At 40.9% G+C, this 15,392-nt stretch overlaps 1 protein-coding gene across 5 annotated transcripts in view; it reads left to right on the top strand.

The window, feature by feature from the left end:
* The window catches only part of sorbs3 (sorbin and SH3 domain containing 3), a 22,397-nt gene extending 7,256 nt beyond the window's left edge, over positions 1–15,141 (top strand). For 2 of the 5 annotated variants that reach the window (XM_046034509.1, XM_046034508.1), the window contains exons 2-21: positions 1,627–1,695; positions 2,406–2,594; positions 2,816–2,888; positions 3,731–3,864; positions 4,080–4,143; positions 5,164–5,202; positions 5,298–5,385; positions 6,158–6,266; positions 7,782–7,832; positions 8,006–8,113; positions 8,749–8,804; positions 10,164–10,234; positions 10,846–10,907; positions 11,058–11,104; positions 11,297–11,411; positions 11,497–11,622; positions 12,142–12,678; positions 12,807–12,904; positions 13,023–13,129; positions 13,688–15,141. In XM_046034509.1, coding sequence (XP_045890465.1) covers positions 1,684–1,695; positions 2,406–2,594; positions 2,816–2,888; positions 3,731–3,864; positions 4,080–4,143; positions 5,164–5,202; positions 5,298–5,385; positions 6,158–6,266; positions 7,782–7,832; positions 8,006–8,113; positions 8,749–8,804; positions 10,164–10,234; positions 10,846–10,907; positions 11,058–11,104; positions 11,297–11,411; positions 11,497–11,622; positions 12,142–12,678; positions 12,807–12,904; positions 13,023–13,129; positions 13,688–13,749 — 2,148 coding nt within the window. In that variant the 5' untranslated portion in view covers positions 1,627–1,683 and the 3' untranslated portion in view covers positions 13,750–15,141. The remainder of the gene's footprint in view (positions 1–1,626; positions 1,696–2,405; positions 2,595–2,815; positions 2,889–3,730; positions 3,865–4,079; positions 4,144–5,163; positions 5,203–5,297; positions 5,386–6,157; positions 6,267–7,781; positions 7,833–8,005; positions 8,114–8,748; positions 8,805–10,163; positions 10,235–10,845; positions 10,908–11,057; positions 11,105–11,296; positions 11,412–11,496; positions 11,623–12,141; positions 12,679–12,806; positions 12,905–13,022; positions 13,130–13,687) is intronic. The other 3 variants (XM_046034510.1, XM_046034511.1, XM_046034512.1) reach the window with 3 other exon arrangements.
* Positions 15,142–15,392: the final 251 nt, after the last annotated feature.

Raw genomic sequence — 15,392 nt, 5'->3', positions numbered from 1 at the left:
CAATCCCCCCTCCCCCCCCCCCCCCCCCCCCCCCATCCCCATATGATGAAATTTCAAGATCTGCCCATCCCCCATAATTCTTAGAAATAGTATCATTGCTGTTTGTTATTGTGGTTTTTAAATGACATACTTATTCCACATATTTGTCAGGGAGAAGCAGACACACAAGTCTGGCTGAGGGGGAAGAGAAGGAGAAAGAGGTGAAATGCTGCCGCCTATTTGTTTGGAACACGTGGCCAGGAATTACACATTGCACCTTTAAAGTGAATAGCAGCCTCCTGAGGGGGGATCTGGTGTAATTAAGCACCAGCATGTCAAACACATTGCAAATTAGATTACATTGAGCCATTATTTGTAAATGTAGCCTGTTTGCAGTGTTGCCTGTTGTTAGAGGAATAATCAGCTGGCTGTGATTGCTGTAGGCGATGATAGGTCATCTGTCATGCCCGAGCAGTAACAGTATTGTTGTAGACACAATCCTCCGGTTCCCATTATTTTTCCTGTTATGTAACGCGGTTTATTGGGTGATGATGACTCAAATAGTGACATCGTTGTCTGGAAACTGGAACACTGATTCTATCACCGCATGGCCTCAGTGCTGTCTCCTAACCTTGTGCACAGAGACACAGAGTGCCTATAGTTTTCTTGGTTTTGACCACAATGATTATAGACCCTAATGCTCAGCTGCAAATGCCACATGGAAAACTCATCAGTGCAAATTGTGCTGGGCAGCTCTCAGCCTGTAGTAGCCTGGCTCAGTACTTTCTTGCCAAGCTACAAAGCCATAGTTTGCACCAGAACAGAACAAATGGTGTAATCAGTATATTAACCCTATTGTTTGTTTCAACAATGACTATCTTTGATGTTTTTTCCCCTCCAAGATAACACAAGATAAGTTTGGACCGCAGTCAGAGCGCACAAAGACCTTTACAATGTTCCTGCAGAGGCCAGTGTTGCAGGGATGCAGGGCTGTATGGCGGCCATTGTTTCTATGCCAATATTGTTATTATGGGCCATTTAGCCACTGCAGATGAGAGGTGCCTCCCTCATACAGGAGCGGAAATGGCCTTCCCTCCTTTCTCACCATGCCTTTGATGTTGAAACAGCAGGCCTAATCTGTTTTTTTTCTGAGGTGCAATTGATTAGGAGCTGGTCTCCGCTTTCAGTAGCTGGCCTTCTCCATCAGCCAGCCCCCTCAAGTCCAGCTTATTACAGCACTGCATGAGTGGGAAAAGTGCAGCAGGCATGTGAGTCACACTGGGTGGGTTTTTCCTTAGTAACAGAGAAAAGTGAGTGACGCTAAATTTCCCTCTTTGGAATACTAGCAGGATGGGATAATGGAACAGTTCTCGGGGCTGCCTGGATGTAAAAAGTGATTTATGACAGAGAGGCTTTGTGGAACCCCATACAAGTAACGACTCAAAGGGTTAGAAAGGGCATGCACAAGACTCAGAATGAAAAATTTAGGTGTCGGATTATTGTATACATTAACATTGGTCGGATATCTCCAATAAAAAAAGTTGGAACAGTTTAGGGAATTCTGTACTCTACTCACTGGTTTGAAACCCTTGCCCTGTTGGAAAAAGGTGATGAAGTCATTTATTTGCATCGTGTTTGTTTTTGCAGACACTTTTGATGCTGGGCACAAGAATTTGATTTCTGCAACACAAGGAAACAGATCACATGCAGTCTCAGGTAAAGCTATTTTTCATTATGCAAAATATTGACATTTCCAACTGTTAAGAAATGCCATTGTCTTATATAAGCACATTTAAATCCAGTGTCACACAAGTCTATCTAGTTGAGTGTCACAACAACAACAACTACCATCACCACGAGGCACAGGGGCTTTCCCATGACCCCTGGCAACCACACAGAGGACCAAAGCACCTGATTCAAACACATAGTGTTCCAGTAGAAAAGCTGGACTAGCCATCATGGGTGGGGGGAGTAAAAATATCACTATGGAGACCACAAGACCTCTGCTAGCCCTGCTGGAGGTTGACATCAATGGCCCCTTCCCAACCTCCCTGGACCCGGCTCCACCCCCTGGCTGGAGAATAGGGAGGCCTGGTGAATAGAGAGTTAATGGGCTCATAATGGTCCTCTCCTTTTTCATTGCCCCCACTCTGCACCTTGAATGAGGCCTTTCTGCAGTTGTGGCAAGAGAGATGATGAAGTGGGTGGAACACCACTTCCCACTGGTCCTGCTTTAAATAAATTAGGGGCCTTTTTCATCAGAGGCTCCCCTACAGAGGCCGGTTATTCTCTGGAAAATAACCGGACAAGTTCACATGACCTCCCATAGAGAGCGGTGTTTACCCAGGCCAACAGGAGGACATGACAGGAGCAAAGTTCACACATTGTTTTTGTTCATCCATATTTCTCATTTCCTCTGTGTTTAGCAACGTTTAGAAGTGGTTGCCGATCCAAATGGCTCCCAGATTACCTTCTCTAGAGAGCCTGGAGTTTCCTCCGGTCAGCAGATCATTACATCTCCAGAGCTGACCCATGAGGTGATCATCTCCCCAGGACTCCCTACACCTCCTCTGAGCCCTTTTCGCTCCACAGGACTGGCATTAGGAGAGTTCAAGGTATGCACAGTAATGTCCAAGAGGCTGTGTTAATAACAATGCAGAGGTAGAGTTCCTGGAATTTAGTAAACAAGTGCTCCTCCCAGTGGAAAAAATGGTGCATCACAGGCTATACATTCAGCAATGTTTGAAAACCACCAGTTGACATTACATTACAGTTGTTACATTACACTGACGTGCTTATATTACTAATACACATATTTAAATCTGTCCTTCTCAAGGTGTCAGAGATGAATGGAAGTGGACCAACTACTCTCAGCTTTGGATCTTACTATGGCCCCTCACAATTGCATGGTATGCTTATGATTTTAAATATAGAGTTATAGCATATGCAAAGTGTAACATTAATTCTTTTTATGTGAATGTGAGCTTGGAAACAATAGCTTGAAAAGACATTAATTTCTGAAGAAAATGTATGTGTACTCTCTGCTGAAATTATTCTGTATAGAAGTAGTAGTGAAATACTAGTAACAATTGATTTAGTTGAAGTGGCAGTCAAAATTCAAATCCTGCAAGAAGTTGAAGTCACAGTTAAATTGCAAAGCCCAGAAAAAAGTTGAATTTTCAGTTTTAGTGCAAACTCCAGATGAAATCGTGGTATCAGCTGAAATGAAAGAGCTGAGAGAAGTTTGAGATTGATGTCAGAGCACTGAAATATCAGGGGAACTGCATTGAGCTGGAACTGTCAGTTGAAGTGGATGTCCTTAAAGAAATGAGTGTCAGCTGATGTGTAAGCACTGAAAGCAGTACACTGTGTATGAATAGTGGAAGTTGTCAGAGTTAGAAGAGCTTAACTTTTCTTTAGTTCAAAGGTGAGACCTGAAATGATTTGAAGTGTAAGGATTGAACAGATTTAAAATGTTAGTTGGAAAAAAAAAGAAGAGATGACTGTAGCAGAAATATCAGTTGACGTGGAGCTAATAAAAGAAACTGAATTGTTATTCGTAGAGTAAAAGATGAAAGCAGTTTAAATGTCAGTTGACGTGCATGTGGTACACAAAAGCTTGGACTTCATGTGATGTGGTAAGGTTTAAAAGCAAATTATTGGCTGTTTACTTCACCACATATCAAATGAAATAAATAATTATTTGAAACAACATAATTACAGAAATCTTATTGTTGTGACTGTAACTCAGGCGGACTGTCCAATGGCGTCCAGAGCTCTGCCACTTTACCACGCAGCTGGACTCCCACCAAGGAGGAGAGGCTCATTAAGTTCTCAGGAATTGGTCCAGTGGATGAAACCGGGATGCCCATTGCCTCCAGATCAGTAAGACAAAGAGGCACAATTTACTGTCTGACTATCAAAAAAACTAGCTTTAAATGTTATTGATATATCTATTTATTTTTTCAACATTCTCAACAAACATACACAGATTTGAGCTGACATTTTGATGTTCTTGTTCTTCTTCATCCAATCTGCGATATTTCTCAAAAGTCTAATTCACCCAGATTTGTTTACCATCCTTTTTATTCTTATACCAGAGTGTGAACAAGCCCAGAGACTGGTACAAGAGCATGTTCAGACAGATCCACAAAAAGCCAGAGGGTAAGGACTACCCCCCCTTCCTCCTCCTCTGCCTCCTCATAAACAGCGCCAGAGAGCATTCCTCTCTGTCAGTGTCAGGTACTAAAGGTGATCCAGCAAACAGATTATTGCTGAGGCAAAATAAAACATGATGAAAGAGCCCTAAGGCCTTATGTCATCTATGCTTATTAGCTCTGACAATAATTTAGCTTCTTATCTCAGCCCCTCCTAAGTCTAGCTGTTCATTTGTCTCAAGTACATGTTGCGTAATAGAAACACATTCCCTGTTCTTTGTGTGGTTAATGGCACTGTCGCAACACTAAGGTGGTTTTAGAGGATTGCTCTGGATCAGTTTAAGATGAATATTTTAAACTCTCTGCAAGTGATTTGTCTTTTTAAATAAAATAGGATTTCAAAACACTGAGGAGTACTGCTGCAATGCGATCTTTGGTGGAGGAAAGACAGGATTTATTCCATGCGGAGATAAACCTTTTTCCACTACACTTATTTGACAGCTGTTACTTTATTGATTAAATATTTTTGTACAAAACACATGATCCAGAATATGATGACTTTTTGTAGTTTAAAACTATCAAACACAATCCAAATGATTAAAATTGGCTCCACTTCGACCACCTACAACATTAAAAGGTTGCTTACACATTTAAACATCAGTAAAATTAATCAAATGGTATAATATAGATTATAACACTCTGAAGGGTGCCATTCTGCACAATGAGTATTTTTACTTTTGGTCCTTTAAGTACATTTTGATCATGATACTATTGTATTTTTCACAAGTATAATTTTGAATGCAGGACATTTACTTGGATCAGAGAACTTTTACACAGTGGTACTTAAGGATCCAAAATACTCCTTCCCACACTGGCATTGTGGATAGCTCTCATTGTAAGACAAATCCAGGAATATTGTAAGGGAGTATAAAAGTATGAAAAAGAAATGTATTATATTTTGTTTGGTTTATCTATATAAAGTACCACAGTGTCTAAAAAAGTCTCTCTGTTGTACTTGTTTCCCAAGAACCTGATCTGGAGGATTCAGAGCAGTGGTCAGCCGAACGTAAGTGAATCCACCGTAGTCCACATTGTTGTGCTGTCCAGTTACATAATCTGTTTTTACTTAAGACTGATCTGCACTGATCCGCTGATCTGCAGTGCCCCAGATATCTGCCAACACAGAAGAAAGTAATGAAGCAGACAGGAATCTCTTCAGACTAACACCTTATGGAGCTCTACCAGACTGGTGAGTTTACACTGGTTTGATGTAACTGCCTTAGGGTCAAGAGGTGGCTTAATCATCACATACAGACATATTAACAATCACTCACTTTCACACCTTTGGGCAATTTAATAAAGTCCAGAGTCAATCTGAGCTGCATGTTGTTTTACTGTGGTAAGAAAATAAAACCCAGGGGCCCATTATAGGGGCTCAGAAGCAGGAATCAAACTTAAAGGAATAGTTTGACATTGTTGAGAAATATGCTCACTTGTTTTCTTGCAGAGAAGATTGACTCTCGCCTCTGATGCACTAACCATGTCTAAATATGTAGCTAGAACCACCAGCCAGTTAGCTTAGCTTAGCACAAAGACTGGAAACAGGAGAAAACTACTGGCTTTGCTCAGTAGCTTCTTGGATTTCATCTAAATCTCGGCAAGATAAAGTGTCAAACTAATGTCCTTTGCAAATTCAGCTACTGAAATACAGTATTTTAGATGTTTAGCCCGAGACAGTTAACAATAGCTTATACCGATGTTCATGTGTCCTCTTTTGTTATTTTTATAATACACACCAACATGAATTTTTTTCGAACATCAGATAAACACTGCAGGTGACTTATGTGAATACCAACTTAGGCCAAGAGCAGAGGAGGGAAAACGTGGTGGGCAGACAAGTTTGGATTTGTTACTGTAGGCACTCACAATGAAGCCATGATTAAGTTGCTGTCCGTGATTTTGCTTGTGTGTGTGTCTGTGTGTGTGTGTGTGTGTGTGTGTGTTGGGGTGTTATGTTTCAGGAGTGAGGATGTAGATAAGCTGTCAGACCCGGGAAAGCAGCACCCACAACCGAAGAGCATATTTGACTTTGAGCCTGGAAAGAGCACCTCCTCAGAAAGCCACAGCCAGGTACGACCTCACATGCAGTCACAGTTTAAAAATCAGCTGTGATATCACCAGCAGAACACATATTTCTGCACGATTCTTCAACCTCTAGGTATATCCAGCTTTGTTGTTGGCTCGAATCACTGAAATCCTTTGTCTTGCACTGTTTTCCCAGTGTGAGGCTCAAGAACAGGTTTGAGGATAGGCTCCTTTAAGGATTATAATCTAATTCCTCATTTATCTTCTCACATGTGGTAACTTGTGCATGTGGTCACTCCACAGTAAACCTGCTGCCTACCTGCAGATGTGCTCACTTCTTCTTTTATTCAGAGGATCCAGCAGACTTTTCAGACAAGAAAAGACATGATCTAAGTATTAATGTTGGTGTTTCCATCTGGTTTTGCACTGAATGTCAGGGATTTATAAGATGGTGAGGTTGGCACTTTGACTCACATGTTTTTATCTCTGTAATTTGTCTTGTGCAGCCACTTGTATGTGCCTCTGTGTTTAAACACACCCCAGGTCACTTACAGAGCGGTGTTTTTAATGGTTCTTGCGACAATGTCTCAGATCTGGTGCTCATTGTGCTTTGTGTCTACGCTTGTGAAGAAAAGGAATGTTTGTTTCCACTCTCCAGCGGGAGCTGAAATAGTCTTGTGATCCGTATTATGGCGTTAACCTCTTGTGGTGTGTAATAGCTCACAGCATGAATACTTATTTAATTTCCTCTTTGTGACAGCGGTCTACGTTCCGTCCCCTGGACAGCGTTTAGAAAACCAGCGCACAGTCCATATCAGGTGTTGTGCTGCTTCACAGTGACATTATAGTCTATGATTGTAGTGTGGTTGGCTCCCAAACTGAGAGGAAAGCCTTGGCGTTCAGAGAGACACATTCAGCCAAGATTTAACAAAACTAACTGAAACTGGAGCAGGGGGTCTGTGGGTTTTGTCTGCAGAGCCTTATAAAGTAATGCCTGATAGAATCTGCTGCACCATGGGTGTGAAGTCTTGAAGGTGAAAGTTGTACTGGCTAGCTAGTTAAATCAAGTTCACTATAATATGGACAAAAGAAATATGAGTGTTTCCTTACAACTCTGTTGGTATCTTGCCATCCAGCCAGTGTCCAAATGTGGTTTGACAAGCTATCATTATTGCATTGACTTCCCTCTATCTTGAAAATTACTTATTAATGTAAGAAATCAAAGATGTTTAGGAATTAGACCTTTAATTACGTATATATCTGTCCCTTTATTTACCCAGACACCCCAAAACCAACCAATATTCCTATGCTGGAATAATATTTCTGTGTGCCAGGTTCTTTGAAGCAATTAAACACTACTTTATTCAGGAATATGCATCATGTCAGCACAACATAAACTAAAGAAATCAAGGCCCTAAAACTAAATTTTAACTGGTTACATACAACCACTAGTTATGGCCCCTGGGTTTCTATGAACGAAATCAGTTTAGTAACAATGTTATGACAAAAGAAACTTCTGTTCAGTGTTGCTGTTGCCTTCTTTTTCTACTTTTTCTTTAGACTTTATCCCCTAAGAAACAGCCTGAGAAACCAAAGTCCCCTTCAATTGAGGTGAGCTGCTTTTCAATTTCAGTTTCTGCCATTCTGCATTCACTGTGGAAAAGATTCATCTTATAAATCATTGAAAAGGAACACCATTAGCTCCAAAAAAATCACACTGTTTTAGTACACTGTATTAGTGTTTTAATTTTGCCCTTCCAACTCCATCGTTGCTCGGGGCTCAGGCCAGTCTGGTTTCTGAGCTGAGTCGATTTGAGGCTGAGCTGGACTCGGAGATCCAGGGCCTGGAGAGGAGACTTTCCCAGAAGAAGCAGCGTCGAGGCCGGGGTGAGGTACTGAGCCCCCCTCCTGACTCTCTCTGCTGAAGCATCCCAATCTAGCCGAACCCTCACCCTTACTCCCCCACTCTCAATGAAGGCCGTGTGTCTCAGTGAGACCCCCCTGCTTGCTAGCTTTGACCACACATGTTTTTTTTACTCTGTGACCTGGATGACAGCCCTGGAATCGCCTGCCTGCCTTGCACTTGGATTGATCTGCTATGTTAATCACCTGCCTGCAAGTTCCCCCCACCCACATGCAAATTTGGCTGCCGAAAATGAACTTTTGCAATCAATTTCCTTTAAATCATGTTGTTGTCTTTTTTGGATAATGGGACTTCCCTTTGCAATCCCACAGTGATGGTTTTAGAGAGAGACCCTACCAAAAATGTTGTTGATTCTCGTGCTCTTCATGATTCTTGTGTGATTAAATTAGCTTCATAGGCTGTGATTTGACTGAAATCACAGACAGCTCAGACAGATCGTGAGTGGTGTTGTTTTTTAGCCTGAGGAGGATAGGACCCAGGGGATTTCTTGCTCCTTTGGGAGTGGTCAGCACCTCTACTTTGTCTGAGTTGTTGTGAGATTTCCTCTGAGCTGTGAGATACAGTAGGCTGCAAAGAAAAAACTGTGTTTAACTCTGCTTTCAGGAGGCCAGGGCCAGGGATCCAGTAACTAATCCAAAGCCTGGGACTACAAACTACAGGTCAGTGACGTAGATGTAGAATGTTATTACTTCAAAGGATATTTAGCAGGTTATAATGACATCTTCTACTGTCCTTTTAACCACATTCTTATCATTTCAGACACGTTTTTCTACTGAAAGACTAACTAGAAGTGGGGTTTTTTTCTGTATTATAGTGTAACTTATACCTGTGTTGTATTACATGACAGTGGTCAATGATAAAGCATACTGAGATTTCACTCATCTAAGTTTACAGTTTATAAAGTAGATTAAGGACTTATTTTTTATACAAAGCTGTGACATTTTCTGTTCATGTTACTGTTAAAGTGATGCAAATTGTTCAGCACCAAGAGGAAAAGAGATAAACTGTATATCAAGCTGCTTGAGAAATGTAAACAGTGTTATTGATGGTGATGTTTAGCAGGTCTTAAAGTAGGATTTAGACAGGTTAATGGAAAGGCCTGGGTCAATCACTATATGACAGACCTCCTCTGAGCCCAACTCCCCGCCTCTTAATCCACTTTGAAATTGCTTCATCAAGTGAGAGCAAGTGCCCATTGCTTCCTGCTTTTTTAAGAAACCCAGCACTTTGATTGGACAGCACAACCATTAATACTTTGCAGCGTACTGGTTCTGTTAGTTGATCAGGTGACTCTTTGTGCTGGATTCTGTTAGGAAGCTGTTGAACTTTAACACGTTCAAGTACAGTGTTTGTTACTCCAAACAGCAGGCAGCATTCCACATTTCTCACCATGTGTGGAACGCTTTCTGGGAGGAATCTCGCTGTTGTTTGCTAAGTTGAGATCATGGGTTTTGACCTTTTCTGGCTTGGTGCGATAAGAGGCTTTTTTAAAAGAGCCTGTTGCTAAGGACATGTGAAAAAAAAAACATACAGCGGCAAGAAATTGTCAGTGTTTTTTTATTGTTTCCTGTCATCTGATCTGGACAAGTTGTTTAGCTATGAGCGTCCAGCTGCAAATACTGGGATACAAAACAGCACTGTCTGGAAATATGCAAATTAGTTCAGAGGAAGCTGGGCAGGGAGCTTTGGGTTTTAGATTAATTCTTAACCAAGAAACAAAAAGACTCATGGCTCTGATCATGAATGGAGTTTTCCGGGCTGTAAAGATCATTTAAGCTCCAAACGTCATCTAAACCAGATTTTCAATTCAAGGTTAACATGAGTCACACAGTATCATCTGATGGCCTTCTCACTGTCTGAATAGTTGTCTCATCTCTGTCCAGTGTATGGATACCAGCAGCTGCAACCAGATGTGTTGTACAATAAATGCCGGGAAAGCCTTTGGAAGACATATAAATAATAAAATAGTAATATAAACACAAAGAGGTTACATTTTCTACATGTCTTCACTTTTTCAGCAATTCATCAGCATCAAAGCAGCCTGTCCATCGTTCTGTTGGCACATCATCAACTTCTGCTCCCACATATGGTAAACATGGAGTTTCTTCCCTTTTGGCTCTGCAACACACATGCACTGTAGGATTTTCCCACCAGCTCTGCCGTGGCTTTAATGATAATTTTGTTAAGAACCCTAGTAGTTTAAAGCGTATTCCTATCAGCACTGTCCATAAGTTGATCATGTTCTGCTCTTCCTCTTCCTGGAACCCACTGACCAGTGATCAGTAAGCAGGCCACTCATTCAATAAAGCAACATGTAGCTGATGAAAGCTTTCTGTAATCTAATACATTTTGAAGATCCCATGATTGTCCTTCATTGCCAATGTTTTGTTCTGCTCTGGTATTTCGCATTTTAGATGTGGCTGGTTTGAGCATGGAACGCTTTCCTATAGAATCAGAAGGAGCTGTAGATGGGTGGGGAGGAAGCCCACAAAAATAGGAAGTGCAACTTGGAAGAGATTAGCTTTATCCAATTGTTTTTCCTGTAAATTAGTCCAGAGAGAGCCAGCCTGAATATATTTCAGTGTGTTAAGGTTGTGATCGCCTTTTCATCTCAGCACATTCAAAACAAACATTTGGTGAACAAAAGAGTGCGTGTTTTAGACTTCACTCATAACATTGTGCTTTTACTTTGCTCCACAGTAGAACGTCTTTCCCCTGCAAATGAAACCATGGACCTCCCACCTAAGAAAGAGGAGAAAAAGGTAGGTTTCTGTGGTGTTTTTATTACCTTAAAGGCTGGAAAACCTTTCAAAAATGAAGTTGTGGCATTTTGTATTTTCTGAATTGTTCACATATGAACTACATCTATATAAATCTTCCCAAAACACTGAATGATTTGTTTGTTTTTCTAGATGAAAGCGGCCCGAGCCAAGTTCAATTTCCAGGCTCAGTCCCCCAAGTGAGTTACAGTGTGAGCTGATATAATAAATATGCCATTTCCTTTCGTGCATAGTCACTTACATTTCTGAAAGAAAACATCAAGTTAAAACAAGAGCAGATTTAAAGCTCTGGATCCAATCTGAAGTCTAAATTCTCTTCATGATGGAAACAATAAAACATTTTGAACTTTGAACTTGTGTTCCTTCTGCAGGGAGCTCACGCTGCAGAAAGGCGACATTGTTTACATCCACAGGCAGGTAGATGCCAACTGGTTTGAAGGAGAACATCATGGAAGAGCTGGCATTTTCCCCACATCTTACGTGGAGGTGAATTCTTTTTCCCCGTACTGTTGTTTTGTGCTGGTTATCTAAGACCCTGTGGCTCTAAAACGGTTTCCTCTGTCCTTCATAGATTCTGCCTCCTACAGAGAAGCCGACTCCTATAAAGAATCCCACTTTACAGGTGTTGGACTACGGAGAAGCTGTGGCTCTGTTTAACTTCAACGCTGACCTACCTGTTGAACTTTCTTTTCGCAAAGTGAGTATCACAGTGGACCTTGTGGCAGAGAGGAAGATACATTCCCTCCACATTGAAACCATTTGTTGTACATGTCAGTTTCTGGATAAATATCTTAGCATTCATTCAGAGTTAGATAAGTCAATTGATAGTACTCCTGTGTCTGTACGCTAAATAGGAAGCCACCAGCAGTTGATTAGCTTAGCTTAGCATGGAAACAGCTAGCCTGACTGTACAAAGTCCATGAAATATGAGTGATGACGTCCTGTTTTCCACCACTGCCAATTCAGACAGCCAAATTGAAAAGATTCTTAGTGCAGCTTTAAAAACATCGTTTACATTTTTTAAGGCCTGCATGATAAGATAATGATGCCGGCATTACTATCATGTTAGAATTTACTGACTACTGTGTAGCCAATATGTTAAAAAAACTTAAGTATTTCATTGGATTTTTTTTCTCTGTTTAAAATCTTAATAATATATCTTTATAATAATAATTAATATCTTAATAAAAACTTTCCACTATTTTTTCGTCCTCAGGGTGAAGTGATCGACATTACCAGGCGTGTTGATGATCAATGGTTAGAGGGGAGGATCTCAGGGACCAGTAGGAGCGGCATCTTCCCAGCCAGTTATGTCCAGGTCAACAAGATGCCCCGCACTAAATACTCCACGGATGACTACTCACCTGGCCCCATGTCTCCCGTCACCCCTGGACCTCAGAGTCCAGGACGTCCACTCCACTCACCCTGCCCACAGTCACCATTGTCCCCTTTCACCCCCACTTCCCTCAGCCCCAAACCCGAGCACTCCCCCCTGAAGCCGTCTTCACCTCTACCTTATGGCAGCCCCGCTTCACAGTCACGCTCCCCCACCCAGACACCCGCCAATCGGTGGCCCCATAGCACCTCCAAATGTGCTTCACCCACCAACCAGAACAGCCACTGGACTGGGACACACTCACATAACCAGAGCTCTGTGGCTAGAGCTGTTTCACCTTCCACTCAGTCACCAGCGTCTGTACACAGAGCAGGAGCTACCACAGCGAACACTCCCAGATACATTGACCCCTCACAGGTCTGCCATCACTGCATGCCCAAGAAAGTCACTGCATGTCCACATGGTCTTACTGTTTGTGTTGGTAGGCATGTTATGCATCATTTCTTTGTTCATAATGCCTGACATGAGGTTTATATTTCTTCCAGGGTGCAATACCAAACCAAACGGCTCCATCTAATCCACATTTTAGCTATCTGCCGCAAGTGCCAAACAAACCTGGTTCAACAGCGGCACAACGCCAACCGTACGTCTCCAGATTTGTATTTGTTCACATCGTTGCAGTACAGACCAAGTGTTGCACCTTTGATGTATTTGAGTCTTAGACCATTTGTTTGTTTGTTTGTTTTTTTTAAATATTTTAGATACAAAGCTGTTTACAACTACAAACCACAGAATTCAGATGAGTTGGAGCTCAGAGAAGGAGACATTGTGCAAGTGATGGAGAAATGTGATGATGGCTGGTTTGTAGGTAAGGACTAAGTTATGACCTCATTTTTCAGCTTCAACAGTTTAGGGAAGCTGCACATAATGTAAAGATGGGTGACAAATTAAAGAAAAAAAACATAATTTGTTTTGAGTTATGGGCCACCATGAGTGTTTTTCTGATGGTGTTGAAGGGCACAAATTAACACGTTGCTCCAAAATCTCTGAAATCTCTCCAAAATGTCTGTATTCGGATGAGGTGACTCTGACCTTTCTGATTGTACAATAATGGGATATCATTTAGTTTCAGAAAATTTGTTGTTTTTTGTAATAGGAATAATAATTTTTAAAAAATAGGTAAAGGAATTGGATTTCATAAAAATTAAAAAATATGTCATGTACATTTTTGAGGCAACTATTTTATTTCACTGTGACCACTATCAAAACATTCTGCAGTGTCTGTCCCCCCTCTAGTGGACATTATGAAACATTGCAGGTGTAATTGGCACAGTGAACTTAAACTTGGTTGAGATTTTATAGGGTAATGTATGAATTAATTTATTGTTTTGATGTTTCACCACAGCGTGTGCTCTGTTCTCTGTAGGTACGTCAGAACGGACTCGTGCTTTTGGGACCTTTCCTGGGAATTATGTGGCACCAGTTTGATCTCCTCACTTCCTGCTTGCCCACATCCACCTGGACTCATAAGACCCCAACTAATATCTTAAACTCACTCCAACAGGTCCTGCTTTGACACCTCAGCATTTTTTCATCCCATTTACCCACCACACTCCTACATCTGATTTAGTCAGACCTGCATGTTCTCCCTGTTTCCCAGAACAGGGGTGAAGGCAGGGACACTATTGAGTGGTTTCTCACCTCACCTCCCTGCATGACTGCATGTGTGTGTGTTCCACTGAGACTTGGGGAGTGTTTTCACACACATCACTTTAGAGGAAAGAATGAATGCTGATGATACTGTTTCAGATGCAAAGAATGGACTTTTTTGTTCCACAACTATTTCCAGCTGTAGGAAATTTGCATTCCTTCCCACTGAACAGTGCTGTTCCTTCTGAGCTCCTGATACAAGTATGATGCTGCATTCAGATTTTTGTCACCACAGTGCCATCACAAACCACTGCTGAGAAGTTTGAAGTAGGGTGGCACATTTTTTCCTGGCATTTCAGTGGATTAATGTTTCCTTCAAATATCTTCCTCAGATTTTCTTTCAGATCTCTGAAAATACCCAGGGCAAGTTTGAGGAAACGACACGGACATCTGTAGATGTGTGCTAAAAGTAAAGCGCAGTAAGGGCTCGGACATGTCAAGATAAGTTTTCAGCCCTTCAAAGGGCTATGCAGAAGAGCGGATATAATTAATGCATGTACTGGTTTCTTAAGCAAGTTATAGAGAATATTTGCCTTTTTAAATGATGTTTGTCCCACTTTAGTCACGGAGTGGAAAGCCAAAGGTGGAAGTAATGAGAGAGATCGGGTTCTGTGCTGTAATAGAAGTTACTTTATGAAATAAAATTTCGAATCTCTGTAAGTTATACAAGATCAGCTGGGTTGAAGTTAAATCTAGACACTGCCTCTACAGAAAATAGTTGAATGATCGTTTGAAGTATTTGATGTGCCAAATCTAACTTTTCATGATGTTTCTCTTTTAAATTCTCCAATCCCAGCTCACTTTTATTTCTGCTACATTAGCTACTACTGCTTTTATAATGTTTTCTCTGTTTACAGAGTTACCATTCTCACTCACATTCTCACCAGAACCACTAACTGAATGTTTGTACCAGTGCAACCTTTGACAAGTGTCCAATTAAAAATCCTTATCCTGAAGTCATTTTGCAATTTCATAAAATATATTCATGATTTCATTTTCATTTCATTTTGTAAAAATGAATCATATTTAGTAGACACAGGAGATGTTTGTACAGACTGTAACCTTTTATCAAATTGAAAGTATAATATATATTTGCTTATAAAACAATGTATCTCATATGTATGGTACGCATTTTTTAAAGCAATTAAACATTACAGAGTGATACTAAAAGTAAGTTGTTTTCGTTTGTTAAATGCTTTTAAAACATGTTTATTCAACAAACACTTTAAGGCAAGCATGGAGCTGAATAGCAAGGAATATATCCATCATAGTTTCTGCATACAGACATTTGTACTGAACCTTGCAAATGTTCACCTAACCCACAACATAAAAGTGGTAACCAAAAATATAGACATTCACACAATATATTATAAACAAAAAACTTTCTGACTGTACTTTTTTCTTATAAAATCCCCTCCATT

This window comes from Micropterus dolomieu, linkage group LG21 (assembly GCF_021292245.1).
Source record: "Micropterus dolomieu isolate WLL.071019.BEF.003 ecotype Adirondacks linkage group LG21, ASM2129224v1, whole genome shotgun sequence".
Classification (NCBI taxonomy): Eukaryota; Metazoa; Chordata; class Actinopteri; order Centrarchiformes; family Centrarchidae; genus Micropterus; species Micropterus dolomieu.
This window is presented reverse-complemented; position numbering and strand designations above follow the sequence as displayed.